Source organism: Heteronotia binoei, chromosome 20, assembly GCF_032191835.1.
Source record: "Heteronotia binoei isolate CCM8104 ecotype False Entrance Well chromosome 20, APGP_CSIRO_Hbin_v1, whole genome shotgun sequence".
Taxonomy (NCBI): Eukaryota; Metazoa; Chordata; class Lepidosauria; order Squamata; family Gekkonidae; genus Heteronotia; species Heteronotia binoei.
The window spans coordinates 612,001-630,514 of NC_083242.1; the positions used below are offsets into that span (position 1 = coordinate 612,001).

Here is an 18,514-nt window from a genome sequence, read left to right on the forward strand (position 1 = left end):
CCCACCACCTGGTCCCCTCTCTTTGCAAGTGTTCTTCTGTGATCTGAGTTACTCCAAAAAGGGGGGAAGGCAATGCCAGCAGGGATGGGACCACCAAGTCATCAGAACACCAGAAGAGAGCTCGGCTGGATCAGACCAGGGAGAAGGGTCCACCTAGTCCAGCTCCCCATCTCACACAGGGGCCAACCAGTTCCTCTGGAGGGCCAACAACAGGGCAGAGAGGCCGAGGCCTTCCCCTGAGAAGAGCATCAGAAGAGCCCTGCTGGATCAGACCAGGGAGGGTCCATCTAGCCCAGCCTCCTGTCTCACACAGTGGCCAGCCAGTTCATCTGGAGGGCCAACAACAGGGCAGAGAGGCTGAGGCCTTCCCCTGAGAAGAGCATCAGAAGAGCCCTGCTGGATCAGACCAGTGAGGGTCCATCTAGTCCAGTCTCCTGTCTCACACTGTGGCCAGCCAGTTCCTCTGGAGGGCCAACAACAGGGCAGAGAGGCCGAGGCCTTCCCCTGAGAAGAACCTCAGAAGAGCCCTGCTGGGTCAGACCAGGGAGGGTCCATCCAGTCCAGCCTCCTGTCTCACACAGTGGCCAACCAGTTCCTCTGGAGGGCCAACAACAGGGCAGAGAGGCTGAGGCCTTCCCCTGAGAAGAGCATCAGAAAAGCCCTGCTGGATCAGACCAGTGAAGGTCCATCTAGTCCAGCCTCCTGTCTCACACAGAGGCCAACCAGTTCCTCTGGAGGGCCAACAACAGGGCAGAGAGGCTGAGGCCTTCCCCTGAGAAGAGCATCAGAAGAGCCCTGCTGGATCAGACCAGTGAGGGTCCATCTAGTCCAGCCTCCTGTCTCACACAGAGGCCAACCACTTCCTCTGGAGGGCCAACAACAGGGCAGAGAGGCCGAGGCTGTCCCCACATTGCCTCCTGGCTCTGGGGTTCAAAGGTTTAGTGTCTCTGGATGTGGAGGTTCCCCTCAGCCATCCTGCTAGTAGCCACTGATAGACCATGAGTCTATCCAATCCCTTTTGAAGCTGTCTGCTCCTGTGGCCATCTCTCCGGCAGCAAATCCCAGATTTCCATCTGTCCTCCTTGTTAGTGTGTTGGGTTTTACAAGGGACTTTTGCACCCCCCCCCCCCGCCCCGCCCAACACACACACACAACAGTTCCGTGGTAAGCAGCCCAGAGTTCCATGATTTATTAATAGTTGGAGAAACGTCATAATTTTCAAACACAAACTCAACTGTACATTTTACAATCACCCCTGCTTGTAAACAGTTAAAAAGCCACTGACTTCTTCAGCATCTTCTTCGGACACAACAGCTAAGAATCAAGGCCATGAAATGAGTCTTTCAGCACAGTTAAAACATTTTTTTTATCCTTGTTTAGTCTTCTCTTTCAACTTCCCAGCTAAACAAGCAACAAGTAATATAATACCATTTGTGGCAAAAAAAAAAGGGGGGGAGGGAATGATGATTTTAACACTTCCACAAGAAAAGCAGTTGCAAGAACTCCTTAAACATTTAAAATTTTATACAACAAAAGTTTCTGTAAGCCCAGGACCTCGGTTACAGTCTGCATAGTTACCCGGTTCGTCTTTAAGGTTAAACACTGAACAAACTCACGAGAGAGAGCAGGGCTGAAGGGCGGAGAATAAAGAGATTCAGAGGCTAAGCCCCCCACCCCACCCCCAGCACTGGAAAGCAGTCCGACTCCAGCAAGGTGAAGCAATTTTTGGCAGAAGTTTGACCGAGCAAGTCATGAAGATCAGTGCTAAAACGTGATTTTTCCTAGAAGGAGCTACAGGAATCGGATGAGGGCCTTGGTTTTCCTGAGAGCCACGCGCTCTGCGAGTCAGTCGGGGCGAGGAGCCGTACACGTGCATGCACGCCACGTGGCCAAAAACTGCTCGGGTTTCCCAGAGAGAGAGAGAGAGAGATAGAAGCATCTGGATCAGCCCTGCTTCTGTCGGTGGTGTTTTTAAAAAGTAATTTTTAAAAAGGATGGAAGAGTAAACATTGTTTCTCAAAAACAAGAATGCACAATTTCTGTAAACAAGGCAGCGCCCCCCCCCAACACAGGAGCCCTTCTCCCCCCCCCCAAAAAAAAGAAAAGAAAAGAAAAAACCCCAGAAGCCTACAGAAAGTGCAGAACCTGCCCGGGACGCCAATCTCAGCCACGCAGTTTTCGCTGGGTGCCCATGCCACTCTGCCCGACTCACCTAGTGCCAGGCCTTGCCTTCCCTTCCCTCTCCTCCCCGTCACGTGCTTGATTGTGGCTGGAGGGGCATCAAGGCACTGTGGAACACCCCCTGGCCCCCGCCAGGAAATGCTGCCCATCAATGGCCACCTCCGCCAGGCAGGAAACGGGCCGGCCAGCCCCCTGCAGGGCAACGAAGGCTCTGGGGCCCAGATGGTCAGCAGTCAAGGGACCGATGCAAAGGAGAAACCACACGACAGGCCAACAGACACACACAGCCACACAGCACAAAGCCTGTTGACTCTCAGGAGGCTCCTAAAACTACCCAAAACGCTCTCTGGAAGTTTCCATCCGTCACTTTTTTTCACATTATAGACTTGGCCTGCAGGATTCAAGTATTCAAACTGGCACGTTGGGGGTTAACACATGTATGGGGGGGGGGAGGAAATGTGCACAAAAGTAACGGCTTCCACAGGTGACCGCCCCCCAGTCCGCCCTCCCCCCAGGCTGCAGGGGGTGTGGGCAGAGGGCAGGGGGGGGGGCAGATGTAGTGCTGCTTCCTGCCGTGTCTTCTGAGGTCACAGTTTCATTCGCTGAAGGAGGAGAGGGGGTGGCACTGGCTGCCCCCCAGGTGGTCGACGGAGGAGAGGAATGCGTGGAGTGGGGAGGGGCTGCTGAGGCCCTGGCCATCGCCGCTGCCCAGGGAGCCCCACAGGCCAGCAGAGGGGTAGCTGGGGCTCCCCCCCCAGAGGGAGGTGCTTGGGAGCTCCCCACCCCCGCCCCCCTGCAGTCCAGCCCCCGTCCAGTGATTGCTCAGCTCGCCGCTGCTGCCGCCGCTGCTGCGGAAGGCGGAGGGGGAGGAGGAGGCGTCCAGGGAGCCCAGCCGGCTCTGGCCACTGCCCAGGGACTGCCAGGCCGGGGAGGAGGGGGCCAGAGACGGGCCTTGTGCAAAGAAGCGGCTGATCTCCTCTTCACTGGCTAGCTCCGCCAGGATTGTCGTGTTCCCCAAGACACACCTGTGCAGGGAGGGGGGAAGGGTCAGCCTCTCCGCCCACTCCTCTCGGGGGCCCATCCTGGGGGACCCCAAGCCCTCCCCCCCCAACACTCCACACCTTGGCTCTTGGGATCCCACCCCCCTTCCAGCAGGAGAAGGCGGCGGCTGCGGATTTATACACTCCACCCTTCTCTCTGTATCAAGCGCCTATAGCTTCTTCCTGCACAACAGACACCCTGGGAGGTGGGTGGGGCTAAGAGGGCTCTCCCAGCGGCTGCCCTTTCAAGGACAACTCCTGCAAGAGCTCTGGCTGACCCAAGGCCATTCCAGCAGGTGCAACTGGAGGAGTGGGGAATCCAACCCGGTTCTCCCAGATAAGAGCTCTGGCTGACCCAAGGCCATTCCAGCAGCTGCAAGTGGAGGAATGGAGAATCAAACCCGGTTCTCCCAGATAAGAGAGCTCTGGCTGACCCAAGGCCATTCCAGCAGGTGCAAGTGGAGGAGTGGGGAATCCAACCCGGTTCTCCCAGATAAGAGTCTGCACATTTAACCACTACACCAAACAGGTCAAAGACCAACATGACCACAACTTTGGGTCCAGCTGGAAACTGCCCCCACCAGGGAACTCTGAAATCCCACCTGCATTGCGAAGGATCCCCTTGCACATTTCCTCCCGGGTCAGCAACTCCCCTCACCAGAGCTCTCTGCTGGAGGGAACCCCCCCCCCCCCCCAGCCACTCACATGTGCAGGGACTTCTGTGCCTTTGCCACCTCTTCTTTTGAACTGTAGCGGACCAGGGCGTTGCCGTGCGGGAGGTTCAGGTGGAAGGTGATGAGCGGCCCGTGCTGCATGCAGAGCGTCCGCAGGGTGGAGCCATCAATCTGCGGGGGGGGGGGGGGGGGGGAGAAGCAAGGACACGCGCCGTGGCACACGTACTTTCTCGGGGGTGGGGAATGCCCCCCACAAGCCCCAGGGGGCCACTCCACTCACCTGCGGCGTGAGGTTCTTCAAGATGAGAGAGCAGCTAGTGAGTCCCCCTGAGCTGCTCTCCACCCAATGGGAACCTAGAAGACGACGACAATGTTGGATTTCTATCCCGCCCTCCACTCCGAAGAGTCTCAGATCGGCTCACAATCTCCTTTCCCTTCCTCCCCCACAACAGACACCCTGTGAGGTGGGTGGGGCTGAGAGGGCTCTCACAGCAGCTGCCCTTTCAAGGACAACCTCTGCCAGAGCTCTGGCTGACCCAAGGCCATTCCAGCAGCTGCAAGGGGAGGAGTGGGGGAATCAAACCCGGTTCTCCCAGATAAGAGGGCTCTGGCTGACCCAAGGCCATCCCAGCAGGTGCAAGTGGAGGAGTGGGGAATCAAACCCGGTTCTCCCAGATAAGAGGGCTCTGGCTGACCCAAGGCCATTCCAGCAGCTGAAAGTGGAGGAGGGGGGAATCGAACCCGGTTCTCCCAGATAAGAGAGCTCTGGCTGACCCAAGGCCATTCCAGCAGCTGCAAGTGGAGGAGTGGGGAATCAAACCTGGTTCTCCCAGATAAGAGGGCTCTGGCTGACCCAAGGCCATTCCAGCAGCTGCAAGGGGAGGAGTGGGGAATCAAACCCGGTTCTCCCAGATAAGAGGGCTCTGGCTGACCCAAGGCCATTCCAGCAGCTGCAAGGGGAGGAGTGGGGAATCAAACCCGGTTCTCCCAGATAAGAGGGCTCTGGCTGACCCAAGGCCATTCCAGCAGCTGAAAGTGGAGGAGGGGGGAATCAAACCCGGTTCTCCCAGATAAGAGAGCTCTGGCTGACCCAAGGCCATTCCAGCAGCTGCAAGGTGAGGAGTGGGGAATCAAACGCGGTTCTCCCAGAGAAGAGTCCGCACTCTTAACCACTATACCAAACTGGCTCTCCAGGAGAGACCAAAACAGGCAGGTGGCGCCTCCACTCCACAGAGCCCAAGGAGGGCCGTCCCCGAGCTCTGATTCCTGGGCCCAACGGGGTCAGCAGCCGCCAGACTCCCCTTCTGCCCCAACTCAACTCCTGGCTGGCAGGGCCAAAGCAGCAGCAGGAAGCTCTCACTTACCCGCAGGGGCGTATCTGGCCTCGGGGCTGCTCCAGCCGCCGCCGCCCAGCCGCATGGAGCTGTCCCAGGCCGGGAGAGGCAGCTTGTGGCCGCTCAGCCCCGGGGGCGGGCGTGATGGGGCAGGGATGCTGCCCTTGCTGGGCAGAGGGACTTTCCACAGCTCGTGAGCCAAGGAGGAGTTGCTCAGGGAGGCCGCAGACCACATGGATTTGGAGTCACTGTTTCTAGCTGCGGGGGCGGGGAGGGAGAGAAAGCAAAGCGCTGAGACGGGGGGGGGGGGCACACGGAAGCAGCCAGCGAGGGGGGGGCAGGGGAACCCCCCGGGAGGGCCCGCTCCCACCTGAAGTGCTTTGTGCTGTGCTGCTGAGGGAACCATTGTAGCTGGAGGCACGAACGGAGGACCAGGCACTAGTCGAAGGCAGCGCGGTGTTCAGAGATGAGGATGACCCAGCTGGGGGGAGGGGAAAGCAACCCCTGGGTGAGCGGGGGGCCGCCGAGTACGGGGGGAAGCACACCCCCCCCCAGGAAACAGCCCAGCGTGTTCCTGCCTGACACCCCCTCCCCCCCAGTCAGAACTGAGCCCCTGCGGAGGCCCCGTGCCCCCCCCCCCCCCGCCAAGGACCCAGCCGGCCGGCCAGCTCCCCCTCCCCGCCTACCAGTGCTCCTGTCCCTGAGGGGGTCAGCCTCCCGCACAGTGGTGATGGAGAGATTGTTGGTGACGCTCCCGGGAGTGATGTAGGGGTCCGTTTCAGGGTCGATGTTGGGGTAACCTTTCCAGGGCTCACCAGGGCGGAACTCTGGAATCACCGGGAGAGGAAGGCAGGAAGGAGGGTTACGGCAGCTTCCCCACAAAGGGCTCAGGCAGCCACGCCCAGCTCCCTGGGGCCAGCCGCACCAGCTCTCCCCTGGCTGCCTTTCCGGGGCACTGATGCTGGGGCAATCTGAGGGGCTCGAGGCCAAACCCCCCCCCCCCACGTTATTGGCCTCCACAATCCAGCTTGATGTGCTGAAGGCCACGGAAAGGCTCCCCCCAGTCAAGTCCACAGCTGGGAGGCAAATTCAGACCTGGTCTTCTCTCTCTTTGCCCCCCCGAAGGAAGAAGAAGAGATTGGATTTATGAGCGGCTTCTAGTCTCCTTTCCCTTCCCTTCCCTTCCCCACAAGAGACCCCTGGTGAGGCGGGTGAGGCTGAGAGAGCTCTGAGAGGGAACTGCTCTTGAGCAGAACAGCTCTGAGAAAGATTATTGGGAAAAAGGACAACAGCAAGAACTGGAGGCTACAAGCTCTGGCAGCCACTGTGGTGCAGCCGGGCTCCAGGCAAGGCTTGCAGGCAGAAGCATCACCCCTCCCAGCCCCAGACCCCTCCCCCAGGACTCCCCCTCTCAGTCTCCAGGCAGCAACAACCCTTCTGGCCCCCCCTCGCCCCCTCAGCTCACACAGCCACCAGGGCCCGCGACCCCACCCCCGCGAGGCACCCCGGAAGCAGCTCACCTGGGGGCCAGTTGACACTGCTGGAGCCGCTAGGCGGCGATTTGGCACGTGGCCAGCCATCCCCGATCGAGCCTGGAGGACTGGCGGAGAACTGCTGCTGTGCATGAAGTCATAGGGGACAAAGGGGGCTTCCTCCATCCTGAAGCCGCTGGAAATAGCACCTGGGCAGAGGAGGGGAGGGGAGGGGAGGGAGAGCGTCCCATCAGGCCGAGGGGCAGCAGATTCAGGCCGCACAAAAGGAAACCCTTCTCTACACAGAGAGGGAGCAACGGGTGGGATTCACTGCCAGAGGCTGCAGAGAGCGCCCCAGCAGGGACAGGGGACTGGCCAGACTCTGGGAGGAGATGCCTATCAGCGGCTGCTGCCCAGGGAGGCTGAAGGGACCCTCCACAATCAGAAGCACTGAAGCCCAGAGCCGGAAGGCTTCAGCTTCTCTGCGCTGTTCTTGGCCCTTCAGGAACTGGATGGCCACTGTGTGAACATATATGAACATATGAAGCTGCCTTACACTGAATCAGATCCTCGGTCCATCAAGTCAGTATTGTCTACTCAGACTGGCAGCAGCTCTCCAGGGTCTCAAGCTGAGGTTTTTCACACCTATTTGCCTGGGCCCTTTTTAGTTGGAGATGCCAGGGATTGCACCTGGGACCTTCTGCTTACCAAGCAGATGCTCTGCCACTGAGAGGAGGCTGGACTAGATGGACCCTCTCTGGTCTGACCCAGCAGGGCTCTTCTGATGTGCTTAGGTATTTTTCCCAGCCTTTACGGATACCCTGGGCACCAGGCAGGCAGCGTCTGCAAGATGTCTAATCATTGGCATTTCACTCCCCTGTGATCTTGGGCCACCTCCCCACTCCCAGCCTGCAACCGTTCACAGCCATTCCCCATGAAGCATTCACACATCTTACTCTTGGCAAGAAACACAAATGCTTCACAAAGACACCAGAGCTTTACAAGGTGCCTTAATTTCAGAGCAAAGTGTTCAGAACAAGCCACGTTTCTGTTTCCAGGATTTAAACCCAAGCCTTCTTGGACACCTGCACAGCTATTTCCATGATTTACCTGCTTTCACAACCTGTCTTGTTTCTGGTGAAGTAACATGAGGTCCCCCCCCTCTTTGTGGCACTCTGAATGGGCTGGCCGAATGCACCATGGGGGTGGGGGGGAGGGAGGTCACCTACCATTTTTGCTGACGTTTTGATCCAGCGAGGCGTTTGCAGCCCCGCTCTCCACCGTCGTCCATTTCCTCAGCCGGGACTGTGGCTCTTTTATGTTGCCCATGTCCATGCTTACATTCAAGTGGGAGTTCAGTCCTGCAACAGAGGAGGAGGAGGAGGAGGAGGAGATGAACCAGGGAACGATCTTCTCTGGACTCCCCCACCCCCCCAAGGACACAGGGACCCACTTCCTGGACTTCAGCGGAGAGCCAGACTCTCCACTGTAGAAAGCCATTCTGGTGGCTCCTGGCTGAGGAGAGCAAGGCAGTTTGTGGCACTCACGCCTGAATGACGGTGCAGAGACTCTGCTTTTCAGCTCTTTGGGAGAACTGCAGCCCACCAGCCTCCTTGCCAGCGCCTGCCCTGTGCACCGCCTTGGGCAGTGGGGGCAGTCATGGGGGCCGCCACCTTTCCTGAAACAGGGAAGTCCCCCAAGGTGCCTCAAGCCCACAGAGGCCAGGGGAGCGACGGGGCAGCCGGACACCGTCTCGCACGCTGCCGCTTTCTGAAGTGGCTCCCTTACTGCCTGCCAACTGAGAAGAGCCGCAGAAGGCACGATCCGGATCACAGAGCTGTCAAGAGTCACCCCAGCTTGTTCCTCTTGTCATGTGTAGTCAATTGTACAATGCTAGGCTGTGCTTCAATGCTATGCTGTGCTTGCCATGCCTTTGATATAACTGTAACTTGTTGCTTATCTGGAGGGAGGATGGCATGTCTGGGAACCGGCTAGTTGCTATGCAACCGAGGCTAAAGAGCTGGAGGAGATGAGAACCATGAACTGATAGTGAGCCCCTGTGGTGATGAGAGCTTAGCAAAAACCCCGTGCAAAACCCCTGCTTTTGCTTGGCGCGCTTTGGCGTGAATTATAACGGTCAGAGCAAAGGTATATAAGGCGGAGAGGTCAGTTCCGACAAGGCGTGTGTCTGCCCATGAAGCTGGAATAAAGATCTTGAACTTCAACTGTCTTTTCCTTGACTGGGTCTGACAAGAACTGCCCCCCTTCTCCGCTCTCTAAATGCGTTTTGCAAGGCAGCCGGCAGTCTGAACTGGGATTGTTTATAGCTGTCAGATTTTAAAATGTTTTAAAAGTATTATTTGTATGTTTCCCCCCCGGATTTGTGTGCTGCCCAGAGCCCTGCAGTAGCAAGAAGAAGAAGAAGGAGGAGGGGCTTCTGGGCCCAGACCTACCAAGGGGGAAGTTGCTGAAGGGAGTGCTGCTCTGCCCCGGCCCTTTCTGCAGCTCGGTCTCCAGGAAGGACTTCAAGGCAGGCGACTGGAGCTGCTGCTGCTGCTGCTTGAGGAGGAGGAGGGCGGGGTCCAAATGGCAGGGCTGTGGCAGGCCCAGGGGGCGGCTCTGCGAGGAAGGGAGAGTGAGCAAGAGAGGGGGCTCCAGCCCAGCAACATCACCCAGCAGGCCGTGGGAGAGAGAAGACCCAAGCCCACCCACCAGCATCCTCAGGAGACAGGTCATGATGGACAGCTGTGTGAGCCACAGAGTGCCTGAAGAAAGCTCCCACCCCCTGCTGCCGCAAGCCTGCTTAGTCTTTACGGTGCTCCCGGCTCTGGCTGGCACAACCACACACTGGTGTGGACTGAAGGAGGTTGGGCTGCAAGCCAAGGAACTCCGTTGGTCACAACTTCCCATCTCCAGCAACCATCCCCCCCCCCCCCGCGGGTCCAGCGCAGGCAGACATGGCAGAAAGAAAAGGGGGGAGAGAGTGGGGAGGGGCCTACCTGTTGCTCTGGCTGGCGGCCCCCCGCAGGCATGTTTCGGGGTGGCTGGGCCTTCCTCTGCTGGGCAAGCAGGCGCTGCAAGAGAGCCACAGTGAGAGCGACGGGGGCAGGAGCACCGCGGGGGGGAGGGGGGGAAGGAAACAACAAAGCCGTTCCACTTACTTGTAACTGGGAGATCTGGGAGAGCTGGTTCAACTGGGAGAGTTGGTTCAACATGGCTACCTGCTGTGGCCCAAAGAGCGGGCTCAGCGCCCCATTGTTTGGTGCATACTTCAACAGAGAGACAGGAACCTGCAGAGGAGGGAGAGCAGGGCCACCCCCATCAGGGCAGGAAGGGGCCCACGGCAGCGCCTCCAGCAGAAGGGGGGTGCCCAAGAAAGCAAGTCGTAGGAGTGTCCCCCCCCCCACAGCTGGGCGGGGCAGGAGCCCCAGCAGAGGGGAGGAGAGGGCAGGTCCCCCCGCCCCACCTGAGGGGACAGCAACGGGGGTGGAGGCACTTGAGCTCGCGAGGGGGGCTGAGAGGAGGGCAGAGGCTGCGCTGGCTGCAGGCTCCGGGGCTGGGCGCCTCCTGGGGTCCCAAAGGCGCCGGGGGTGCCGTTCTGCGGAGAGAAGAAAGGCAGGCAGGAGTGGGTGGCCGAGCGGGTCCCCTGCAAGGGCCCAAGGCACTGCAGCTCGGCAGCGACTCGAATTGGAGCCTCGGGGGGCTCTGTGCCACAGCAAGCGGCTGGAGAGGAAAGCGAAGCACCGGCAGGCATTTCAGGTTTCCCCAAAGTTCCTGTTCCCTTCCAGGTGTGTTGGGGGGGGGGAGCAGTTAGATGGACAACGTGGCTTCCTCAACCCTATGCCTGGTGGAAGAGTTCAGTTTTGTGGGCCCTGCAGAACTGAATACGGTCCAGCTCTCCTCAAGAGGGGTCTGGCCCAGGCAGAGGCAAGACAGAGACTTTTGGGGCCGGGGACCAGTTCCCACAATGCACAGGCCCCCCCTCCTGCCCACCTGGGCCCCCAAAGGGAAGGGAGAGGTGCCCAGCAGCCTTACCTGCCTCACAGAATTCAAGTTTTGCATGCCCAGCCCAGCCAGGGAGCCGAGGGCTTGGTTAGGTAGAGCGCTGCCAGGAGGGGGGGGCTTTGTGTTCTGGCCGGGCAGAAACGGCACATTCATAGGATCGTCTGCTACGAGAAGGCCATCCTGGCCGGGCAGATGAGGCAGAGCAGCAAGCGAGCCAAGCCGCACGAGGGCAGTTGGGGGGGGGGGGAGGGCAGAGAACAGGAGAGACACGTCAGCTGACCCACAAGCCCAAAGGCAGCCTGTGCTAAGCTAAGCAGCACAGCAGGGTGACCACAGCAAGGGCTCTGACTCCCCACGCGGACTCAGCACTCTGCCTCATATCCGGCAGGCACCCTGGAACTATTAGGAGAGGGGCAGAAACTCCTGACTCAGGGAGGCATTCAACTCGTCCCCCCCACCTGGCCCCTTGGAATTCCCTCCTAGAGACAGAAGCACCTGCTTGTCTTTCAGGCAGGACCGTGGAGCCAGCCCCCTTCTGGCTGAGCAAGAGACACCCAGTGGAAGAGCACGGCCTTGGCTTCAAAGAGAGCTGCCCGCTGACTCCCTTTAACTCTCCTCTCAGCTGGGACAGAGAAGAGTTGAACGCTCTGCCACAGGGGGCAAACAGAAGGGCTGCTCTTCCAAAGTCAACAGCGCCCCCCCCCACAAGCCCCCCCTTCTCCCTCACCTTCTCAAAGTAAGGGGTTCGATCCATGGAAGACTCTTTGGAACTCTGAGGACGGGCGCCGGCAGGGCCTTTCCCCACCACCCGGCTGTAATCGCCAGCGGCCAGGCTGTGCTTCTCCATCTCCATCCGCTTGTCCGGCAAGACGCCTGGGGGAGGCGGGGGAAGCAGCGTCAGCCCACCGCCCCTTCAGCAGCCCCACGCCCCATCCCGATCCTCAGGGCTGCAGAAGAGGCTGCCCCCTCAGCTCTGGGCGTGACGCCCCTCTCCTCCCCAATACAGGTCTGCACGCAGGGCGCACATCAGGTCCTCCAGCCGACTGTCCCCAGTCCCCCTGGAAGGAGCACGACACATGGCCTGGGCGGGGGGGCTGACTGCCAAAGGAACCTCAGCTGTGTGTGGCCACGCCTCAGCCACCAGCCAAAACAGGACCCAACCCGCCCCCCACCCCCCCGAAGCCACTGGGGCAGCTTTTTGTTCTGCTACTTCCCCCACACCCCCGCTCACCTCCAGATATGTCCATCTTATTGCTGTGCAGGATTTCTTCGGGGGATTCCCTCTGCAGGAGGAGGAGAGAAGACTTGGGCAGTGAGAACCCAACATGAGGCCAAGGCCCCCTTCCCCCCACATTCCCTGGCGTTCCAGGCACGGGGGGCATGAGGGGCTGCTGAGGGTCTCAAAGGAGCACAAAGATCTGCACGGGACTTACAGAGAAGTTGAGATTGGCAAATTGCTTAACAAACGGATTGATCCATGTTTCCTCTTGCTTGTTGCCATTTTTCATTGTTCCCTAAACCAAAGGGAAAAACCAACTGTTGTTAGCTGCCTTGAGTCTTTGTAGAATGGGCGGGATAACGTAATAAATAAATAATAAATAAAAACTAGGACAAAGTCAGGCTGGAAAGGCACCAAGTGGAGCAGCCCAACCGACAAGGCCTCAGAGGAAGGGACAGATTGCAAAGATGTGCAGAATTAAAAACAAACGCAGCCGAATCCTCTGAAAGAGTCACCCACAGAGGCCACAACAGCCAAGGCCCCGCAAGGTACTGGGGGTGGGGAGGAGAAAGCAGAGAGAGAGAGAGAGAGCAGGCTGGCACTGGAAGGGTTACTCCCCCTCCCACGGCTACACCATGAAGCAAAAGCCTCAACAGGAAGCAGAGTCCCCTATCAGGCCTCCCCCCCGCCTGTCTGAGTGCACCCAAGACCCTCGAGGGGTGCGGGAAGGGGCTTCCCCAGAGCACACCCAAGACCCTCGAGGGGTGCGGGAAGGGGCTTCCCCAGACGGCGGCCTGCCTCCACCCCCCCTGCCCTCCCCCTGCCGTTCAACTGGAGCTGGGACTCACCTTGGGGGGCAACCTCTTTGCATAGGAGGAGGCCCAATTCAGAGAGGTGCTGCCAACGTCTTGGGCCGAGGTGCCGTTCCACGTTCCGATCTCCACGTCCTCCGCTTCCTCCCAGCCGGCCTGGTGGCACCCGGTGGTCAAGGGCATGTCGCCTCCGCACCAGCCATCGGCCGCGGGCAAAGACTTGGGCCCTGGCACCATCAAAGAGGGAAGAGGGCCACCGAGTGGGGATCACACCACCAGCAGCACCAGCATCTGCCAGGCGGGCCCAGTTCGGAGGGCAGAATAGCTCAGCCCACACGGAAGAGAAAACCTTCTGGAGCTGGCCCCAGGGTGCCCCCCCTGCTTCCCCACCAGGGTCTCCTCTGCCCCCCACCCCTCCCCCCGACAAACTCCCCACCTACCAGCTTTATGAGGAGCCGGCTGACTCATGGACACGCTGCCCCAGCTCCCACCATCGCTGACCACCTCTCCCCAGCTTGTCCCCTTCTCCACAGGCTTGCCCCAGGCAGAGGTGCCGTTGTCGACCGTTGGGGGAGCGGGAGGGGGCTCCCCCCAGCCTTTTGGAGGAAGAAGAATTGCAGATTTATTCCCCACCCTTCGCTCTGAATCAGACTCAGAGTGGCTCACAATCTCCTTTATCTTCTCCCCCCACAACAGACACCCTGTGAGGTGGGTGGGGCTGAGAGAGCTCTCACAGCAGCTGCAAGTGGAGGAGGGGGGAATCAAACCCGGTTCTCCCAGATAAGAGAGCTCTGGCTGACCCAAGGCCATTCCAGCAGCTGCAAGTGGAGGAGTGAGGAATCAAACCCGGGTCTCCCAGATAAGAGAGCTCTGGCTGACCCAAGGCTATTCCAGCAGCTGCAAGTGGAGGAGTAGGGAATCATACCCGGTTCTCCCAGATAAGAGAGCTCTGGCTGACCCAAGGCCATTCCAGCAGCTACAAGGGGAGGAGGGGGGAATCAAACCCGGTTCTCCCAGATAAGAGAGCTATGGCTGACTCAAGGCCATTCCAGAAGCTGTAAGGGGAGGAGTGGGGAATCCAACCCGGTTCTCCCAGATAAGAGACCTATGGCTGACCCAAGGCCATTCCAACAGCTGCAAGTGGAGGAGTGGGGAATCCAACCCGGTTCTCCCAGATAAGAGAGCCATGGCTGACCCAAGGCCATTCCAGCAGCTGCAAGTGGAGGAGTGGGGAATCCAACCTGGTTCTCCCAGATAAGAGAGCTATGGCTGACCTAAGTCCATTCCAGCAGCTGCAAGTGGAGGAGTGGGAAATCCAACACGGTTCTCCCAGATAAGAGAGCTATGGCTGACCTAAGTCCATTCCAGCAGCTGCAAGTGGAGGAGGGGGGAATCTATCCCGGTTCTCCCAGATAAGAGAGCTGTGGCTGACCCAAGGCCATTCCAGCAGCTGCAAGTGGAGGAGTGGGGAATCTATCCCGGTTCTCCCAGATAAGAGAGCTGTGGCTGACCCAAGGACATTCCAGCAGCTGCAAGTGGAGGAGGGGGGAATCCAACCCGGTTCTTCCAGATAAGAGATCTATGGCTGACCCAAGGCCATTCCAGCAGCTGCAAGTGGAGGAGTGGGGAATCCAACCCGGTTCTCCCAGATAAGAGAGCTGTGGCTGACCCAAGGCCATTCCAGCAGCTGCAAGTGGAGGAGTGGGGAATCCAACCCGGTTCTCCCAGATAAGAGATCTATGGCTGACCCAAGGCCATTCCAGCAGCTGCAAGTGGAGGAGTGGGGAATCCAACCCGGTTCTCCCAGATAAGAGAGCTGTGGCTGACCCAGGGCCATTCCAGCAGCTGCAAGTGGAGGAGGGGGGAATCCAACCCGGTTCTTCCAGATAAGAGATCTATGGCTGACCCAAGGCCATTCCAGCAGCTGCAAGCGGAGGAGTGGGGAATCAAACCCGGTTCTCCCAGATAAGAGAGCTGTGGCTGACCCAAGGCCATTCCAGCAGCTGCAAGTGGAGGAGTGGGGAATCAATCCCGGTTCTCCCAGATAAGAGAGCTGTGGCTGACCCAAGGCCATTCCAGCAGCTGCAAGTGGAGGAGTGGGGGATCAAACCCGGTTCTCCCAGATAAGAGAGCTGTGGCTGACCCAAGGCCATTCCAGCAGCTGCAAGTGGAGGAGTCGAGAATCAATCCCGGTTCTCCCAGATAAGAGAGCTGTGGCTGACCCAAGGCCATTCCAGCAGCTGCAAGTGGAGGAGTGGGGAATCAACCCCGGTTCTCCCAGATAAGAGAGCTGTGGCTGACCCAAGGCCATTCCAGCAGCTGCAAGTGGAGGAGGGGGGAATCAATCCCGGTTCTCTCAGATAAGAGCCCACGCACTTCACCACTACACCAAACTGGAAGAGACGGAAGGTAGCAGGAGGGCCCAAGCCAGAGTCCCTTTGGCAAGCTCAGGAGCAGCAAGGTTGGCCGGAAGTTCTAGTCTGGGGCTCCCCCCCACACACACACACAGTGGGCATGGGCAAGGGGGACGGGGCTCCAGTGTTCAGGACCTGATGGGTTATGCAGGTTAAAATGAGAGTTGCAACACAAGCTGTCACCCACGGTGTTCGTTTCGCTTTCTGCTTTATTCCCATTTTTAAAAATCACTCTTCTCCCAAGGATCCCACAGACTCAAGAAGGTGGGTCTAGTTTCTGAGGATGCAGGAAGCTGTCGTTCTTCTACCACCTGCTGTGGGAGTGGGAAGATACCGCAGCTGCAGCCAGGTCAGGCCTCGAAGCAAGTGAGGAGGGACCAAAGTTCCCTTGCGGGCCAGGAAGGGCGCCTGTGCAGTTCCCGATGCCTGCCACACACCCCGCCCAACAAATCTGCCGGCTGCTGCTGTGTTCTCTTCCCCCTTCCTACGAGGAAAAGGAAGCACCAGCAGGAAGTGGCCCGAGAGTACCTGCTCCTCTCCCTGCACCAGGTATCAACTTGGCCTTCCTGCACGTGGATGTTTCAGGGGTTCTCCTTCCCTGCAGTAGTCAGAGTTGTGAAAGGTGGGGGGGCACTACGTCCAGCCTGCTGCTTCCCTCCCCCCCACCTCTATGGCACAGCCCGATGCAGAGGGGCCACGTCTCAAACGAGAGCTTACCTGTGCTGCCACCGCTGCTGCTCTCTGGGCCGGCGCTGGGTGCGGGGTGGGAGGGCAGGCGCTGGGGAGGGCCGTGTGCTTGCTGGTCCAAAGAGTCGCCCCCCCTCGGGGTGTTCTTGTCCCACATGTTCACATTCTTGTAGTTGTACCTGCTGGGGTCCCCCCAAGCAGACGTCCCGTCATCAATCTCCATTTTACGGCGAATCGATTCGGGGGACGGCTCCTCCCAGCCGGTGGGCTCTTCTTCCTTGGCCGGGGCCGGCACGGGCCTCCCCGCCCACCCCACGCCTTGTGCCTTGCTCAGAGAGGGCTGCTTGGCCCAGTCTGGCGAGGCGGGGGACCTGGCCGCTTCCCAGCTCTGAGCGCGCCCCGCCTTGGGAGCCTCCCCCCAGGCCTGGGGGCTCTGGCTGGGCTTGGCGGGCTCCTCCCATCCGGAGGAGGCGTTGGCGTTGGCTCGGCCCCCTCCCCCCCAGTGGGCAGCGCCAGCCTTGCCCGGCTCCTTCCAGCCGGAGGCAGACCTGTCGCTGTCGCTGCTGCCGGAGCTGGACTTCTTCATCTCGCCCCAATGATTGCTCCTTGCGTTCTCCCCCCAGCCTTCAACCGCCGGGGGCCCGGCCCACCCGGGGCTCGCCTTCTGCCCCCCGTCTCCCCATCCTGGCCTGAACTTCTCCCCGTCGCTCCAGGGGGAGGGGGAGAGCTTCTCCTCTTTGCCACCTGCTGCCCACGAGGGATTGCCTTTGGCCTGTGCAGGAGCGGCCGGTCGCTCCCAGCCCCCCTTGGAGTCTCCCCCCCACCTAGCAGCAGACTTGGGCTCGCCCCACCCGGATCCTGAAGGGCCAGCGGGACCGCTCAGGCCGAGCCTCTCCTCCACGCCTCCCCAGGCCTCGGTGCCGTTGTCCACCTTCCGCTCCCCTCGCGGGGAGGCTGCCGACGTGTCCCAGGCCGTGTTCTGCTTGATGGGCGTCTGGCCCCAGCCAGAGTTGGAGAGGACCCGGGGGTCGAGGCCCGTCCGGTTCACGATGCTCTGAAGCAGTGAGTACTGGTCAGCTTTCCTTCCCTCGCCACCAGCCCCTTCGGCGGCTGCTGCTGACCTCTCCTCGGGGCTGTCGGGGCCCGCTTCGCTCCCCCCGGGGCTGGCCTTGGCCCACCTGCCCTGCTGTCGCTCTGGGGCGGGAGAGACCACAGCGCTCTGCACCTCCATGCTGGCGTTCTCCTCCTCGGCGGACTGCCACGCACTCGGGAACTTCTTGGTGCTCCTGCTGCCATTCTCGGAGGGGTGCTGGTTCCACTCTCCCTCTGCCAAGTTGGTGCTTAGGGCCGGGCCGCCCCAGCCGCTCTGGCTGCCCCCTCCGGAGCCTGTCCCTCCCCCCCATGGCAGGTTCGGGGGGCTGGCTGCCCCTGCTCTCGCCCACCCCCGCAAGGCTTTATCCCCGTTAGGTTCCAAGTTTGTGCTGCTGCTGCTCCTTCCTCCTGGCTGCACGAGAGTTGCATTCACAGTGTCGCTGCCAGCGTGGCCGCTGGAGTCAGAAGATCGGTCTCCAGAGAAAGCAGAGCCGTAGGTACCTGCCCAGGCTGCGCTGCTGATTTTGGCTTCTCCATTGCTCAGGTGAGGAGCGGACGGGCCGCTGATTGGCGGTGAGGTCTGGAGCAGAGCCAAAGAGCTCCTGCCACTCCTCCCCCAGGTGCCAGGGCCCGTGTCGCTGCCGGCCGGCTCGCTCGGCTGCCCGGAGCCAGCGGAGTTTGGTAAACGAGAGGTCATCAAGTGAGTAGTGTTCTTATTTGGTCCGTTCTCTTCAGGGCGAAGGTTCTGAGGTGGCTCGTGGCCCTGCAAAGCCTTCCTGGTGCCGTTGCCTCCGGGGGAGTCACAGCTGCTCTCTGGGAGGCTCCCCCAGGAGCCGAGGTTGCTGCTGCCGCTCGGATGGCCGGCCGCCGGGCTGCCCCCTCCAGCGGCTCCTTTCAGGGGCTGCGCATTGCTCTCCAATGCAGGCCAGGGCCCCCGGCTGCTGCTGGCGTTCAAAGTGCTGGGACTGAACCCTCCTCCACCAGACGAAGGGCTGAGGGCCCCCCAAGTGTTCATTCTGCCGCCGCCGCTGCTGCTGCTTTCAGACGGGCTCTTCAGGGCCTCTGCAGGAGCTGGCCCTGGGCTCCCGACAGTGCTGAGGCACAAGCCCCATGGCCTGCTCCCGTTATTGCTGTGGCTGCCACCGGCAAGCTTGGCCGGAGAGCCGTGTGCGATGCCATTGGGCATGCTGCTGACCTCCGTGCCTCGGGAAGCCATGAGCGCCAAGCTCTTCTCCGCCCCGGAGCTGGAGGTGGAGTCAGGGTCCAAGCATCCCAAAGCCAGCTCTGCGTCACTGCCAGTGCCCAAGGGCCAGGCCTCCTTGCCTGAGCCGTCTACAAGGACCTTCTCCCAATTTGTGCTGCAGTCGCTGCTGGAAGAGGTGGCTCCCCAGGGCGCGTGCTCATAATGGGGTCCTCGCGTGCTGTGGCTCAGATCTAGGGAGGAAGCAGGGAACAGGCGGCGTCACTGGGACAGGCGTGCAAGGAGGACGCCTACAGAGTCAGCACCAAGCGCAAGGCAAGGACCCCCCGGCTTTGAAGAACGAGGGCCACGCCACGCTCTGGGCACACCTCACGGCCTCAGCC

At 60.2% G+C, this 18,514-nt stretch overlaps 1 protein-coding gene across 1 annotated transcript in view; it reads right to left on the reverse strand.

Annotated features, from left to right (window-relative positions):
- Positions 1 to 2,776: 2,776 nt before the first annotated feature.
- TNRC6A (trinucleotide repeat containing adaptor 6A) overlaps positions 2,777 to 18,514 on the reverse strand; it is a 39,062-nt gene continuing 23,324 nt past the window's right edge. Inside the window, 21 exon segments of the mRNA XM_060260693.1 lie at positions 2,777 to 3,206; positions 3,927 to 4,066; positions 4,176 to 4,249; positions 5,260 to 5,487; positions 5,600 to 5,710; positions 5,916 to 6,056; positions 6,750 to 6,833; positions 6,836 to 6,910; positions 7,931 to 8,062; positions 8,690 to 8,692; positions 9,155 to 9,320; positions 9,701 to 9,775; positions 9,863 to 9,991; positions 10,168 to 10,299; positions 10,737 to 10,886; positions 11,434 to 11,579; positions 11,938 to 11,989; positions 12,140 to 12,220; positions 12,774 to 12,964; positions 13,178 to 13,333; positions 15,869 to 18,364. Of these exon segments, the coding sequence (XP_060116676.1) occupies positions 2,777 to 3,206; positions 3,927 to 4,066; positions 4,176 to 4,249; positions 5,260 to 5,487; positions 5,600 to 5,710; positions 5,916 to 6,056; positions 6,750 to 6,833; positions 6,836 to 6,910; positions 7,931 to 8,062; positions 8,690 to 8,692; positions 9,155 to 9,320; positions 9,701 to 9,775; positions 9,863 to 9,991; positions 10,168 to 10,299; positions 10,737 to 10,886; positions 11,434 to 11,579; positions 11,938 to 11,989; positions 12,140 to 12,220; positions 12,774 to 12,964; positions 13,178 to 13,333; positions 15,869 to 18,364 (5,192 nt within the window).